General features: G+C 41.2%; 5 protein-coding genes across 6 annotated transcripts; 3 read left to right on the forward strand and 2 right to left on the reverse strand.

Annotated features, from left to right (window-relative positions):
• Positions 1–1,830: 1,830 nt before the first annotated feature.
• LOC6647269 lies at positions 1,831–3,220 on the forward strand. The gene is made up of 2 exons (XM_002070782.3): positions 1,831–1,902; positions 1,961–3,220. Exons 1-2 carry the CDS (start codon positions 1,831–1,833, stop codon positions 3,062–3,064), a joined length of 1,176 nt encoding a protein of 391 aa, XP_002070818.1. The 3' UTR covers positions 3,065–3,220.
• LOC6647232 (nucleolar complex protein 3 homolog) lies at positions 3,146–6,106 on the reverse strand. Its single transcript, XM_002070781.3, has 4 exons — positions 6,012–6,106; positions 4,327–5,954; positions 3,633–4,256; positions 3,146–3,559 (listed from the first exon to the last, which is right to left on the reverse strand). The coding sequence occupies exons 1-4, from the start codon at positions 6,018–6,020 to the stop codon at positions 3,343–3,345; spliced, it is 2,478 nt and encodes an 825-aa protein (XP_002070817.1). The 5' UTR covers positions 6,021–6,106; the 3' UTR covers positions 3,146–3,342.
• Positions 6,107–6,225: 119 nt separating this feature from the next.
• LOC6647231 (G patch domain-containing protein 11) lies at positions 6,226–7,216 on the forward strand. Its single transcript, XM_002070780.3, has 2 exons — positions 6,226–6,331; positions 6,391–7,216. The coding sequence occupies exons 1-2, from the start codon at positions 6,285–6,287 to the stop codon at positions 7,136–7,138; spliced, it is 795 nt and encodes a 264-aa protein (XP_002070816.1). The 5' UTR covers positions 6,226–6,284; the 3' UTR covers positions 7,139–7,216.
• A 307-nt stretch (positions 7,217–7,523) lies between these two features.
• LOC6647230 (PAX3- and PAX7-binding protein 1) lies at positions 7,524–11,605 on the forward strand. 2 transcript variants are annotated; one of them, XM_002070779.4, is made up of 10 exons: positions 7,529–7,690; positions 7,805–7,926; positions 7,991–8,313; positions 8,796–9,036; positions 9,100–9,282; positions 9,401–10,045; positions 10,104–10,652; positions 10,715–10,910; positions 10,969–11,292; positions 11,354–11,605. In XM_002070779.4, the coding sequence occupies exons 1-10, from the start codon at positions 7,578–7,580 to the stop codon at positions 11,403–11,405; spliced, it is 2,748 nt and encodes a 915-aa protein (XP_002070815.2). In that variant the 5' UTR covers positions 7,529–7,577; the 3' UTR covers positions 11,406–11,605. The 2 variants fall into 2 exon arrangements, with proteins under 2 accessions (XP_023034023.1, XP_002070815.2); XM_023178255.2 differs by lacking the exons at positions 9,100–9,282; positions 9,401–10,045; positions 10,104–10,652; ... (1 more) ...; positions 10,969–11,292; positions 11,354–11,605 and having other exon boundaries at positions 7,524–7,690; positions 7,991–8,318; positions 8,796–8,902.
• On the reverse strand, positions 11,591–14,434 carry LOC6647229 (E3 UFM1-protein ligase 1 homolog). Its single transcript, XM_002070778.4, has 6 exons — positions 14,272–14,434; positions 13,204–14,207; positions 12,675–13,152; positions 12,301–12,611; positions 11,895–12,242; positions 11,591–11,837 (listed from the first exon to the last, which is right to left on the reverse strand). Exons 1-6 carry the CDS (start codon positions 14,346–14,348, stop codon positions 11,698–11,700), a joined length of 2,358 nt encoding a protein of 785 aa, XP_002070814.1. The 5' UTR covers positions 14,349–14,434; the 3' UTR covers positions 11,591–11,697.
• Positions 14,435–14,563: the final 129 nt, after the last annotated feature.

Here is a 14,563-nt window from a genome sequence, read left to right on the forward strand (position 1 = left end):
ATTTTGAATTGATCGTTTTACTCTCAGCCTAGTTGTATATGTCATCGTAAAATCAAACTTAGATCTTTCAACAAATATTGAACATTATCGATTGTCGGATCTTCGAATTTGATATTTGTATTAGGGTTTAAGGCGTGGTAAAATAGTGTGTAATCGTTTAAGACCACGTTAGTGTTAAAAAAGGTATATATATATCCGAGTTGGTAAGTCATTCGATTTTATGTCAGTAAATATTAAATCATAGGGTATCTTTTTCAATTACATTAATTTTGAGATACATATGTATGTAGAGAGCACAAGTCAGAAATTTTGGGGCATCTTCTTGAACAAAGTCTGAGAAAAATATTATTCTGAAGCGATGCCATAAATTAATGTTATGACACAGATTTTTCTTTATTCTTGTGAATTTCATAAATTTAAATGGTTTAAAAAATTAACTTTTTATACATAGTAAATGTGTGATCCAACTGAAACCATTCAAAACCAATTTTGTCTATTATAAAATCCTTGACACTAAAATGAGTTGTCAAGTTGGATAGCTTCAATCTATAAATCTTTTCAAAACGCCCCATTTGAAGAAGGCCAAAACAAAGAAGAGCCAAATGGCCATAAAATGCACATGTAATCAGGCGAAATTTAAATATTTTTGTCATTTTCCAAACGATAGACAAAAGTTAGAACGTCATGCTCAAGGGCAAATTACAAAAACAAAATCAGATTGCACTTGAATTGGCCAATAATATTTAATTAAATTACATTCTAGCTATATTGTTTAGGGTGATCCGACGATAGGTTCTCGGCTCACTCGGTGATATATGTAATTCTGACAATGGGATAATCCAGTGTCATAAATCAGCAAGACAAAACTAACTGACGAAGCTTGTGTTTTGAGTCTGGGACTGGGTCTGGCTCTGGGTCTATGGTCTCAGCCTCGGCCTCTGCCTCTGGTCCGAACCAGCTGACACATAAATATCGTAAAGATGCAACTGCGCTTTTAGCATCGGTTTGCAATTTTGGTATAAATTTCTATAGCTCATTGAAGTCAGTTTGCAGTTGGTTACGAATTGTTGACCAGTGGAAATAGTAAAAAGGATTAATATATATTTGTTACTCAAAAGCAAAAGGATTAATTTTCAAAGTTGTTGAAAATGAAGCAATTTCAATATTGCTTTAGTATCTTGGCAGGTGAGTTGCCTTTGTTATTTTTGTTGTTACTGCTGCTGTTGCCCAACAATCAGTCAGGGTCGCTTTTGAGGTGGGATGAGGGCAGACTCAGAGATATAGAAAGAGAGAAGCCAGTCCAGCGCAACTGCCTCATTATTATTAGGCACTTCCTTTTCTAGGGAGGGCGTCTTGTCTGTCTAAGTTTTTGCTACCTTGCATATTTACGATGCAATGCGTTATTCGATGTTTGCAGTGCGTTGAAATTGTTGCCATTGCCCCAGCACAGTGGGGCGAAAATGAGGAATAAGAAATCTACCACATCACATTTAGAAGAGATTAAAAGTAGTCGAATCCCGCACCAGTGTTAGCCCTGTGCATCTTGTGTAGGAAACTGATAAATAAAGATCGCGAATGCAGAACCGTTCGTCCGTCTCCCTTCAAGCCACGCGTGCTATCAGTGCCAAGAATCAAACGTAGTCAGACAACAACAACAGAATAGACGTGTGTGTGTGTGTGTGTGTGTACTTGGCCTTAAAACAATTGTAGGCCCAAGTCTTTTTGCTGTCGATGCGATGAGATTGGTTCATTACGATTCAAATCGTCGACTAGACCACTTTAGACGGACCAAAGATTTCCATAGATTTTGGTTTGAAAATAGTTACTTTAATGTGCTCCCAAACGTTTCTTCCAGTGCTGTTCCTACTGTGGAGCGGAAGTGCAGGTCAAGTGCAAGTCCAGGTAAATCCGATGGATTCGACTTGAAAGAATTTTTTTTAAGCTTTGAATTTATTTTTAGGCACAGTCTGGTTACAATTATGTGCGCCCAGATCTGACCAATACTGGCGGGGTTACGGCTGGTGGTCGCCTAGCCTCACCAGGCACAGCTCCCATAGCCTATCCCACCGCAGCTGCAGCGACAGGGCCAGATTCACCAGCCACCACAGCTTATGGGGCGGGCTTATATCCATCCCCGGCGGTGGGCTATACACCCAGCGGTCAGGCCACAACTGCATTTGGAGCACCTGCTTCCATACCAGTAGCAAGTACGAGTCGCAGACCGCAGCCTCCCCCGCCGGGCATTTCTTCAGCGCCGCGTGGCGGACCCTATGGACCGCAGCCCAGTCAATATGGGGCGATAGCACGTAATACTGGAACCACAACCGTTGGCGAACAACCCGACTATTCCGACAATGAGGGCGACTATTCAGCCATTCCCGGTGTGCCGGGTGTAGATTATCCCATTTATGCTCAAGTGCCACGAACCAATTTCGATTGCTCACAACAGGCTCTACCTGGATATTATGCTGATATCGAAGCCCAGTGTCAGGTCTTTCATATCTGCGCTCTAAATCGTACATATTCCTTCCTCTGCCCCAATGGCACAGTATTCAGTCAGGAGACACTGGTCTGCGTCTGGTGGAATCAATATGATTGTATTTCGGCTCCAAATCTGTATGCCAACAATGCATATATCTATGACTATTCAGAACGGGCTACAGGTGGTCAAAACTACAGATCTGGAGCTGCGGCAGTGACTGCCGCGCCAACAGGGTTTATTGGAACACAACTTCCAACTGGCCGCAATTCGTTTGCCTCTCCGACTCCCGCGGCCGTCCTACCATCATCCCAATCTCCTTACGGTGCTGCATCTGTGATACGTCCTGGAGCTGCAAACAGGCTGACACCATCAAATGCTGCAGTTGGTCTATTAGCTGCCACAGCCGCCGGTGTCCAACTGCCCAATGAACAACAACAGCAACAACGCACAGTCGGAGGATTTGTCCAGCAACCGCAACAGCAATTGCAGCAATCGGTCGTGCAGACTGGCAATCGAGAGTATCTGCCACCGGCCAATGCTGGACAACGTCTTCGAGTAGGCGGCGGCACAACTTCAGCATAATCCAGAGAATGATAATTGTTACCCGATCCACTTTTGCATCGTCCACGTTAGGAGCTCCAAACACACCGACACACACACATACTCTTTTCCAGTATTAGTTAGTATATAATTTCAACCAATTCTTCGTTTATATAAATATATGTATGTATAAAACATTTCGAGTTTAACTTGGAATCAAGTTGGTTTCTTTTTTACATCGGTTTTAATATGGTATAAAGCTAAATTCTGGATCTGTCAATTCTAATTTATACAAGATGGGTTGTTATGAATTTTTAATTTTATTTCAGCGCACTTAGAAAATCCAACTGCAAACCTTGTTTCGATGTCTTAACTTTGGCATCTTTTAACAATTTCTTATATTCCTGTTTAAAGTCAGACTGCAGATACATTTCTTTACCCCGTTTGAGTTTGGGTTCACCCGATTTAGGTAGTGGTATGGTTGGATTAAAGGCCATTTGGGTGCTGTCATATTGAGCGAATAAGTCGTGTGCATTTCTGATGGGCGAAAAATCAAAAAACAAAAAACATTTTAGAGAAGTTAACAATTTTTGAGGGAAACACTACTTACAGTTTGCCTATGTCAGTGGGCAATGCTCCTTCACCAGATGCTGGGACACCATTAGCAATGTGATTGGCCATTCTGCGCACTGTGGGATGATAGTGACGCATCAGCAGAGACAACTCATACAGAGCCGTACTGGCCGCATTGCAATATTCAGGGTCGTCCAATTCAGGATCATAACGTCCCGACCCAATACTGGCATCCGTATCAAGCAAAGCATCCAAGACTGAGGTAAGCTGGAAGGTTTGCTTGATCGTTCCCAGAGTGGCCAGTGCCCCGTGATGAAGTAGATGTAAACTTCCGGTCAGCAGTCGCTTGACAAATGCCATCAGCCGCTGTTGGCTCATATTGCGCCTACGCTTGACCAGAACTTCATCCAAAGTTCGCAGTATAATAGCGAAATCTTCATGATTTTTACCCGCATTCACAACCAACATATTGCGATAAAAGTGCTGATAGAAACGAATGGGATCGATGTTCAAGACTTCACCCTGTCCGGACAGGATAACGAAAATCGTTTGAATGCAATGCAATTGTTCACGATAACCCAATTCAGGCTGATCCTCCAGAATGCGATTAAGAACATCAATAAGATCGGCAAAGAACTCCAAATTAATAACATGGGCAAACCTTTTAAATAGAAATGATAATACATATAAAAATATATTCAAAACGAGTCCAGTTTATAGATAACACTTACTCGGCCAATCCTTCTAAAATGGCACTCAACACTCGCGATGTAGGATCATTCTTTAGAATACGAAAATATATGGTAAACACCATTTTAATGATTTCGGTCATCTTATGGAGTTTGGTTTGCTTATTCTCCTCGGCGCGAGTCTCCTCTAGCTCTTTGTTAACTTCGGTTAACTTTTTCCGACGTTTTCTCTCCTTTTTGGAGAGACTCAGCAAACGTTGACGATGATTCTCTAATTTCTTTTGCTTCAACTCATTCTCCTTTTCGGCATCCAAATTCACATTCTTGATCTTCAAACTCATTAGGCAAGTGATACACTCCACATGGACATTATTCTGTTTGGTCTTGATCAAGTGATTAATCCGACGCACCACAAACAGAGTCATCTCCAGGCGCTTATCTGTGGCAAAGAGTGAGCGAAATGTCTGATTGACAATGCTTCGTATTGAATGATAGTTGCAATTCAACATATAGACCAGTAATTGGGCTATATTCTGAACATAATTGAAATATGGATGAGCCAACAATAACTCGCTCAGACATTGTACAGCCACAACGGCCAATTTCACCGATTGTGGAGTTCGTTTGCCACCGCGCTTATTGACATCAGCCGTAAGTTTCTCTAATTTTTGTAGGAATTTCTTAAATTGCTGGAGCAGAGCATTCTCAAATGTGACTCGCTGTAGAGTAGCTTTTCGTACTGTTTGCATTTTGGTATCCACTTGGCCCACACGATATTCTGGTAAAATATCCTTGAAAATTTCCGTAATGGATACCATAGCCAATTTGCGTACTACTAGAAGATTGACAGAGCCTGCATTCTTTTCCTCCATTAGATCGTAGAGGGCATGAAAATTGCGCATTTTATCTTCGGGTTTCTCCATTAGACCAGAACAAATGATACCAATCCGATATTTCTGTCGTTCAATCTCCTGTTGACGGGCTATTAGCAAATCTGTAGTGGATATAAGTTTTTTCTTGCTCGGAACTGTTGTTCCTGCACCGTCGACATCATTGACCACATCATCATCGCTGTCCTCATAAGCAGATGGCTGATCCTCATCGTCATCTTCTTCCTCTTGCTCCTCTTCATCTTCCAATCTTTTCTTTTTCGGTTGACTAACATAGTCCACTTCAGTTGATCGCGTTATAATCTCACCCTCTCGGGATTTAATGGGCAAGAGATTCACTCGAATTTTCTGCGTTAGTTCTTCCTGTTTGCTGGCCTTGGCATAATCCATTTCCAAGCCAATGGATCGCTCTTGTTGCACATGATCTTCCACATTTTTGACTTTCCTTTTGCGTTTTATCTCATTCAACAAAGCCAAATCATCGCCATCCAACATATCGGCCACATTGTCCAGCATTTGTTCAGTTCCTCCTCCGAATTCATCATCATCATCATCTTCGTGGTCTTTTAAACCCAGAGATGCTAATTTATTATATTTCTTCCGCTGTGCCAAATTATCCTTTTTCCTGGCCTTCTGTGAGAATATATTTTGCCCTTGTTCACGTTTTGAGCTCAATTGATCACGTTTTTGTTTCTGTTTTTGCTGTTGTTGTTTGGTCAGCGGCGTCTTTTTCGACTTTAAGTGTGCCGCTCGTTTCACCGCGCTGATTTTTACCTTTTTCTGCAAAGAACAAACTATTACATCAACTCACACTTTAAATAAAGCTTTAATACTTACTGTACCCATTTTAATTCAAAAATTTAAAAACAATTTAATTTAACGCGGAGCACATGTGAACCGTAGAACCAGTGCTGCCAACTCTTTGGAAATATAAGCAACAGCTGGTCTCCGGTTTGTGGAGCTGCCAGCCTGTTAAAGTGCTGCCGATATAGCTAAATTGCAGCTACCTTTGTCATGTTGTTTTGGCTATAAAACAGCTAAGCCGGCATATCACATAAAAAAGTAAACAAATTATTTGGCAATTAATCATTACTATTTTTTTAATTGAAAATGTCTGATTCGGATGAAGATTACATGTCGGATAAGTTTTTGGCGGGGTAAGCAACACCCAGAGACCCTTTGCGAAATCTCTTTATGAATGTTTTTCTTACTACAGGCTGGAGGAACAGCGTCCCAGTTTGGTACACTCTCGTGTCAATAAACGCCGTATCGAAGTTGAAAAAACTAAAGAAGATCATCGGAAACGGCAACGCGAACAAGCCTCTATGTCCAAGAACCTTAACAATGAGCGACTGCAAGAGGACTTGAGTCGTCCAATATCCGAAGACAACAAGGGGTTTCAATTGCTGGCAAAAATGGGATATAAAGCGGGTTCCAGTCTGGGCAAACAGGAAAAGAATGGTCGCATCGAACCCATTGGAATAAGCATTAAAAATGATCGCGCAGGTCTGGGTAGAGAAAAGGCCATTGCGGATCTTGCTGCCAAAAGACTAGAGCTAAGACAAGCACATCTTTTGGAAAAAGCTGGAATTCAGAGTGGTGAGGAAATCACCACAGAAGCATACAGACGAAGAGCCACCCAAAAAGCAGAGGAAAGAAAGCTTATATTTGATGTAAAACGATGTCAGCAAACGTGTGAATCTTTGGATCTGGAGGCAGGGATTCAACAGCCAGACTTACCATGTTTTTGGCCACCCAAACCACAAGAAGAAAAGGAATCGGACGAAGAGGAGGTTGAAACAGAAGACACCGACGAGGAATCTTACAGTCCAATGGAACAACTGGACATGCTCACCTCTTATCTTCGTACCTCTTATAATTTTTGTTACTGGTGTGGGACCCATTATGAAAGTAGTGATGATTTAGTTCGCAATTGTCCTGGGACCACAAAGGATGATCACTAGAAATGTCATTATTGCTAGGAGAATATATGTAATGATAAGTAAATCGATGTAAATAAAAAAGCGAAGGAAATAGTCAGAGAAAAAGCTTCGTATTCCTTCTGATAATCTTGTATAGTTTCCAGTCAGTGGGATATAGTTGTCGCCTATGTTGTAATAGTTGTTGTATAAATAATAATAATAATAAGCTTCCAAGTGTCAAACCTCCCAACGATACCCTACCAAATCACCCAGCCAAATTGAAAATTCGACGATATATTGCCAGACTGTTCCAGTAAGTCAATGCGATTTTTCAAAACCTGTGTAATCGATTAATCGACGGCAATTTTTTTTTCGATCGTAATCGATTACGGTTGTATTCGATAATCGAAAATAACCTCTGCTGGCTGGGCGAAAAAAAGAGAAATACAATAACATTTGCAAAAAATTAACAAAAAAATTAATGAAAATGTCGTTATTTCGGAAGCCCAAGAAAATACAGCGGCGAGTGTTCTCTAGCAATGTCGACGAAGACGAGGATGAAACCGCAGCCATTGCGGACTCGGATTGTGTTGCGTGAGTTTTATTTTTTGAGCGTGGGATTTCATAGACGGCCCGGCACTTCCTGAGGATCGTGGAGACTAAAAATATGATACATGCATTAAGGAATCGCTTTAAATTTCATTTCAGCTCAACCGAAGATTATAGAGCCGACGGCGTTCCATCCAACAGACGCGAAAAGGAGAGATCAAGGAACAAAACGAAGAACCAAGAGGATAAGCCGAAGGCTTTGTTAAGTTTTGCAGACGATGGTAAGAAAATGCCGCCTCAATTTATCCAATAGGACTTCATTGAACCCTTTGTGCCACCGTTTAGAAGACGATGGTGATGTGTTTCAGGTGCGAAAATCATCCCATAGCAAAAAGGTGATGCGTATGCTGGATAAGGAGCGGCGGAAGAAGAAGCGCGAGGAACGCACTGGTGGAGGAGTGATTGGTGGTCCGAGTGGTGACGGGCAACAGCAGCAGGAAAATGGTAGTACACATCATGCTCAACATTTAGAGTCGTCCGGGGACAGTGTCAAAGTTTTGGGTTCTTCTTCGGCGGCGTCTGCAAATTCTTCCTCTAGTAGATATAATAAGAGTAAAAAAAGTGATAATGATATGATCCAAACCGAAATACGCACAGACGACTTTGTGGTAAGGTTATTATTATTCAATTTTTCCTACACCAAAAAAAAAAACCAAACCAATCAAAAAAATTAAACAAAAATCAAGAAAATTTCAATGAATTCTCTCATATATATATGCATATGTGCTGTAGACATATAAATAGATATATTTGTTCAACTCGTTTGTAGATAAAGTAAAATTTTACTTCTGGTTTTCATTTTGTGATCCTATGTGATCCACATTAATATACGCTTAAGTTTAATTTTAATTTGTTTTTCACTAGTATTTACACTATACAACATAAACAATTTAAAATGTATTTAGCGTAGTGTAACAGGGAATGCAACCGAAACAATAATCTATAATGTACAAATCGTTAAATTGAAGCTTGGATTTGTTTCAATTGTATTCTGTGTATATAGGCATGTTCCGTAACCTGTCATAACCGTAACCATATATATGAATGGTTTATATCAACCCCTTCTAATATATATTTTTACCCGCTTTAGTTGGTTGTCAAGAAATCGGAAACACCAGAAGCCATTTTGAATGGACGTGCCGCCCTTTGTGCTGGCCGAGATGATTTGAGCGACGATGATGAAGAAAGAACGGCTGATGATCAGGATAAATCGACACGACATCGATTCTCCAAGCCAGAGCATTTGAAGCAAATGCTTGAAAGTGGTTCCATACCCGATGCAGCTATGATACATGCAGCACGCAAACGACGCCAACGGGCCAGGGAACAGGGTAAAAAGGAATAGAGTTAGAGTGAAGTGAAAGTGGTTGTGTAACGTTTGAGATTACTTTCAGGTGCTGCTGATTATATTCCGGTAGAGGAACCCAAAGAGCCAAATAAACTAAGCACTCGCCTGCCCTGCGAAGATGTCGAGGGAGATCAATCGGACGATGAGGAACGAATGGATATGAACGATATCACAGGGCGCAAGGAGCGTGAAGAACGCCGCGAACAGTTTTATGCCGTTGAGAATGATTGTATGTAGAGGGGAGGTTGGGGTGGTCGGTTATTCGCAGACGCTGATCTCAAGCTGACAATACTTAAATAATACTTGCAATCGATTTAGCTAATTTTATATGTTTACTAATTCTTTAGTGACCGAGGAAGATTCCGATCATGAGATGCATGAATGGGAGAATCAGCAAATACGGAAAGGAGTCACGGGGGCACAATTGGTACATGCTCAACATGAGACGGTGCTCTCACGGTTCATGATCAAGCCCGCCATGCCGGCAGGCGGTTTAGACGATGAGGAGGCAATGGGCCTGCAACCACAGTCCACATCCAGTTTACTGGAACAAGCTTATGCCAAGAGATCTCTGGAGAAATCTCTACGCTCTGTGAATAAAGTTAGAAATGTGGAAAAGGAGAAAAAGACAGCAGCGTTGCGTACACCGCAGGAGATGCGAACGGCTCTGCAGACCCGACTTCAGGAGCTTAAAGAACGATCCGACGACCACAAGGCCAGCATGGCTAGAATTGAATTGGAGTTGAAATCACTGAAATTACAACAATTGGAATGCCAGCAAAATGCACCCACAGCCGCAGCCAAATATAAATTCTATCAAGAGGTTAAATGCTATGTCAATGATCTAGTCGACTGTCTGGCCGAGAAGACACCGCACATTCAAGATCTGGAGAAGCGTACACTTCAGCAATATGGGAAATATCAACGCTACTTGGTCAATCGTCGGCGACAGGATGTTCGAGATCAGGCTAAAGAAATGGCCGAAGCTTCAAGTGAGTATTAAGTGACCTTTACTCTTAGAATTACTCTAATTTGTGTTTTTAACTTTAGAACCCATTTCATCATCTGCTCGCCGTACACCGGAATATGAGGAGCAAGTTCGCCGAGCAGCAGAACGTGAGGGTCGTCGGACACGCCGACGCTGTGAGCGAGAACGTCAGGATTTGCTTTCATCTCATCTTGACGGCATGTCCAGCGATGATGAAGTTCCAGATCAGCAGCAAGAACAACATTTACAGGCGACTGGACAAATAAAATCGCAAACCCTGGAGGCTTTCGACGACGTTAATGATGAGTTTTATAAAATTGAACTGGTATTGCTTAAGTTCTATGCCTGGCGCAAGACCGATATGCCCTCGTATCAGGATGCCTTTGTTAGTCTATGCCTGCCCAAGATATTAACTCCGCTGGTGCGACATAAACTGCAGCTTTGGTCACCGCTGCTGGATGAGTATGCCGATCTGGAGACAATGCATTGGTATCAGTCCTGCATGCTATATGCCTGCCAAGCGGATGAGACTACGGAGCAATTGAAAAGCGATCCCGATGTAAATCTGGTTCCGGTGCTAATAGAGAGAATTATATTGCCCAAAGTTACATGTAAGTTTAGTTGACTTCTTAAAGAGATCAGACAATACCAGTAAAATATATAATCTCTCTAGCCCTAGTCACCGAATGTTGGGATCCCCTCTCTACAACACAAACCTTGCGACTGGTAGGCTTTATCAATCGTTTGGGCCGGGAATTTCCATTGAGTGCAGCAACAAATAAGCAGCTCACAAAGCTATTTGAGTCAATTATGGAGCGAATGCGTCTTGCTCTCGAGAATGATGTCTTTATACCAATCTTTCCCAAACAGTAAGTGATTAAAGTGATGGGTTTTTTAAGCCTTTCTAATTGTTTCTTCCTTATTTAGAGTTCAAGAGGCAAAAACCTCATTTTTTCAGCGTCAGTTCTGCAGCGGTCTGAAACTATTTCGCAATTTTCTTAGCTGGCAGGGTATACTGGCGGATAAACCACTAAGGGAGTTGGCCATTGGAGCCCTACTCAATCGCTATCTTCTGATGGCGTTGCGTGTATGTTCGCCAAATGATGCCATTAACAAGGCTTACATCATAGTGAATACTTTGCCAACTGTATGGATATTGCCCAACAGTGAAACTCTGCGGAATTTAGAATTATTCATCAACTATATACGACAGACTTTGGATAGTTGTGATGCCAACAATCCTATATATATGTAAGCAATGAAATCAAGCTAAAATATTCAACCGATCATTAACGATTCTACTTTTTTTCAGGCAATCTTGTGACAAGGCTAGGGAAATTCTACAAAGACTACATAGCACTTAAAACAAACACACATCGTTATAAAAATATCTGAATTAAGCAATCCAAAATATTACTACATTTTTGTACATATAAATTTTAATACTGCTCAAACTAAAAAAAGGAAAATCATAATGAATTCGATCCTAATTTGTTGTAGACTTTAGGCTTTAAAAGTGATAAATTGTGGAACCTTCAAGTTTTTTTTAACTTTATTAGTTGATTTAAATGGCAATAAAAAATAATTATTTATAAACAAATAAATCAAATTTAACAATTTCGACCATAACCAATTTAAAAACTTTTCAATAAATCTTTAATCGGCCTTTGATACGGAAGCACGTGAAAAGTTCTGTGCCAGTTCAACAACTTTGGACTGCAGTCCCTGCAATTGTTCATGAGCCAATTTTGATTCGGCACTTTCCGGCGAAGCTTGTAGGACTTTGAGAACCAAATCTAAAAACCATACCAATAAGCATCATCATTTCTTTGATTACTTCAACTTGTACGTACCGTGGTAGCTTATGAGCAAGGCATTCTGTTGGTCATCTAGTGATCCTCGAATATACTGCAATATTGACGACACAAATTTGCCCGACGCATGCAATATGCAACCGCTTATGCTGGTGAATAGTATTAAAGCAGCCAAATGAAGGATCAGAGCTGGTTCCTGATTTTCCAGCAATTGTTGTTGCAGTTTCTGTTTATGATCCGCAATCAAGAGGCGATCCTTTTTCTTATCAACTTTTTTGATAATCATGCTACAGACTTTCAAGACGGATTCCGTAGCCAGTTCAAAGTCATCGATTGATTTGTTCAAAGCTTTATTTTGTTCTACCAGCACCGCACGATATTGAGCATCTAAAAACGGGATAATACATTAAATAAAGTTAATTAAACAAGTTCTTAGACCACTTACCGCATTCTTGAGCTAGTTTGTTGCGTTGATCCACATTCAAGTTGTTATTTTTAACAGTCAAATTGCATTCACTGGCCACATAGAGAGCTAGTTCATTGCATATCTCATTTCCCAGAGATTTAAGCAGATATTTAACCAATTGCGCTTGTGTATCCTGTGGCAATAGTTTCAGACCCTTCTCGTAGAGACGTATATCAACTAGAAGGGTATTAATACGCTCTTGAATCGAGGCATGTGTTTGACGACGGTTCGTTTGTGGAGTGGCCTCATACAGTTCCTGGGCCTTGGCCAAGGCTGACTGATTCAGTTGCCTGAAAAATTAGAAATTTAGTTTGATTCCGAAGCGAAAGCAAGCCGTTCATTTTTTAACTTACTGCAAATAGAGTTTTGCAATTGGTTTGGCTAAATGCTCTATGCCTTCCTCCTCTAAAACAGGGAAAATTAGCTTGACTACATCCTCACACTTCACCAAGTCCAATGGTTTTACTGATTTTTTATTGCTGCCACCGCCGCCGCCGCCACGCTGGAAGTCGTCATCATCGTCATCACTATGCTGTGCAGCTGCTGCGCGTCCGCGTTGATGTTTTTTGGTGGATTTGGTTTTAGTTTCTCGTCCCTGGGCTCCACCACCTGCCTTGCCCGAAGCTGCCTTCTTGCGACGCTCGTCCCGCTTGTCTGGTTTGCCATCCTCATCGTCGTCCAGTTGATTGGATGCATTGCCACCCTTTTGAGCCAGCGTCTTGTCCACTATATATTGCTGATAAATGCCACTGTCAATAGCTGACTTGCCCTGAGACAAAGCCAATTCCTGGCAGGGTTGTATCAACTCATTAAGATAAGGCTGGGAGAAGACTTTAAAAAGCAATTAAGATCAAAGTATTTCAAAAAATTCTAATTACTTACCAATGCCATCAAGGTAGACCAAGGTACTAAGATGACTCTGCTTCGGTCCTGATGTTAGAGTGTGGAATACCTCTTCTATATCCTCGACAGATAAATTACTTGGCAAAATTGTCGATAAATCCAGATATTGCTTGGTGGCATTGCATTCATTAAGAGCAGTGACCACAGTGAGATCCACCAAACGCTGCTGCAAAGCTATCCTTTTCAGGAAATACAATTCCTCCTGCGGCAGTTGCTTCAATATATACGATTTGGGATCCGAGATGCCCAGCTTGTTAATAGCTTCATATTCAATGAATCCGTTTTGTTTGAAAAACGATTGAACCCACTCCGATTGCGTTTTTGCATAGATATGAGGTACATATTGGGCATTGGATAATTTGGAAGTCACCTGACCCGCAGGAGAGATCTCATCCAGTAGCGAATGGAAAATCTTCTCTTGGACATTGATTTGCTGGAGTATGGTGGCCACATTCGTGGGCCTAGTAATGGCATTAAGAGCACCTCGAATCTTGGCCTTACAACGCTGTATATACGCCTGAGTAAAGAATACTCTGGGATTTGTGGAATCCTGACGTCCCTTAATAGTTTTGCCCAAATGCTTTTCCACCACTTGATGTTGCAGAAAATCTGATGGCAAATCAAACTGAGATGCCAAATCCGATATCGAAATCTCTCCACGAAGAGCCAATTTCTCATTAATTTCCTGCGCAATGTGACTAATATAGTCCTCATCGATCAGTTGGCCCAATATAAGATGAATTTGTGGATTCTCTTCGGCTATACGCTCAGCCAGAGTCTCAATTCTCGACAGATCCACATTTAGAGTTTTGCTGACCTCTACGAGATTAGCACGTCCACCGTTTGTATAAAGTTCGTCCTGTATTTCTCGCTCCAGATGATCCGGTGTAATGTACTCTTTACCATCATTGGTAAACACCACATCCAGAAGTTGCTTCTCTAACAAAAGTGCCACAATCTCCACGCAGTTCCTCTCTGACAATCTATTACGAACAGAGAGGGGCAAATTAATACATTTTTTGGCTAACCCAAAACAAAAGGACTCACTGCTGGAGCGTTGATGTCAGTTGGGCCTTTTGAAAGTCAGCCGCCAAACGTTTAATCTCATCCCAATCGCTTCCCATATTCTTTTTTTGACAAATCTAAATTGTGAAATTATTTTGGATTAAAAAAAATTAAAAATTGTTGTAAACGTCAACAAAAATAATCAGCTGTGACAACTTGGCTCGAGATTTCGGCTAAAGCTAAATTTCAGTGTTGGCCATCGCTATTTTTGATGGATTATGGTGTTGGCAGTCTGTTGTTTTATTTGGCGCGTTGTTTGACTGCTCTGGCAGCT

The sequence above is a fragment of the Drosophila willistoni genome, chromosome 3R, assembly GCF_018902025.1.
Source record: "Drosophila willistoni isolate 14030-0811.24 chromosome 3R, UCI_dwil_1.1, whole genome shotgun sequence".
Lineage (NCBI taxonomy): Eukaryota > Metazoa > Arthropoda > Insecta > Diptera > Drosophilidae > Drosophila > Drosophila willistoni.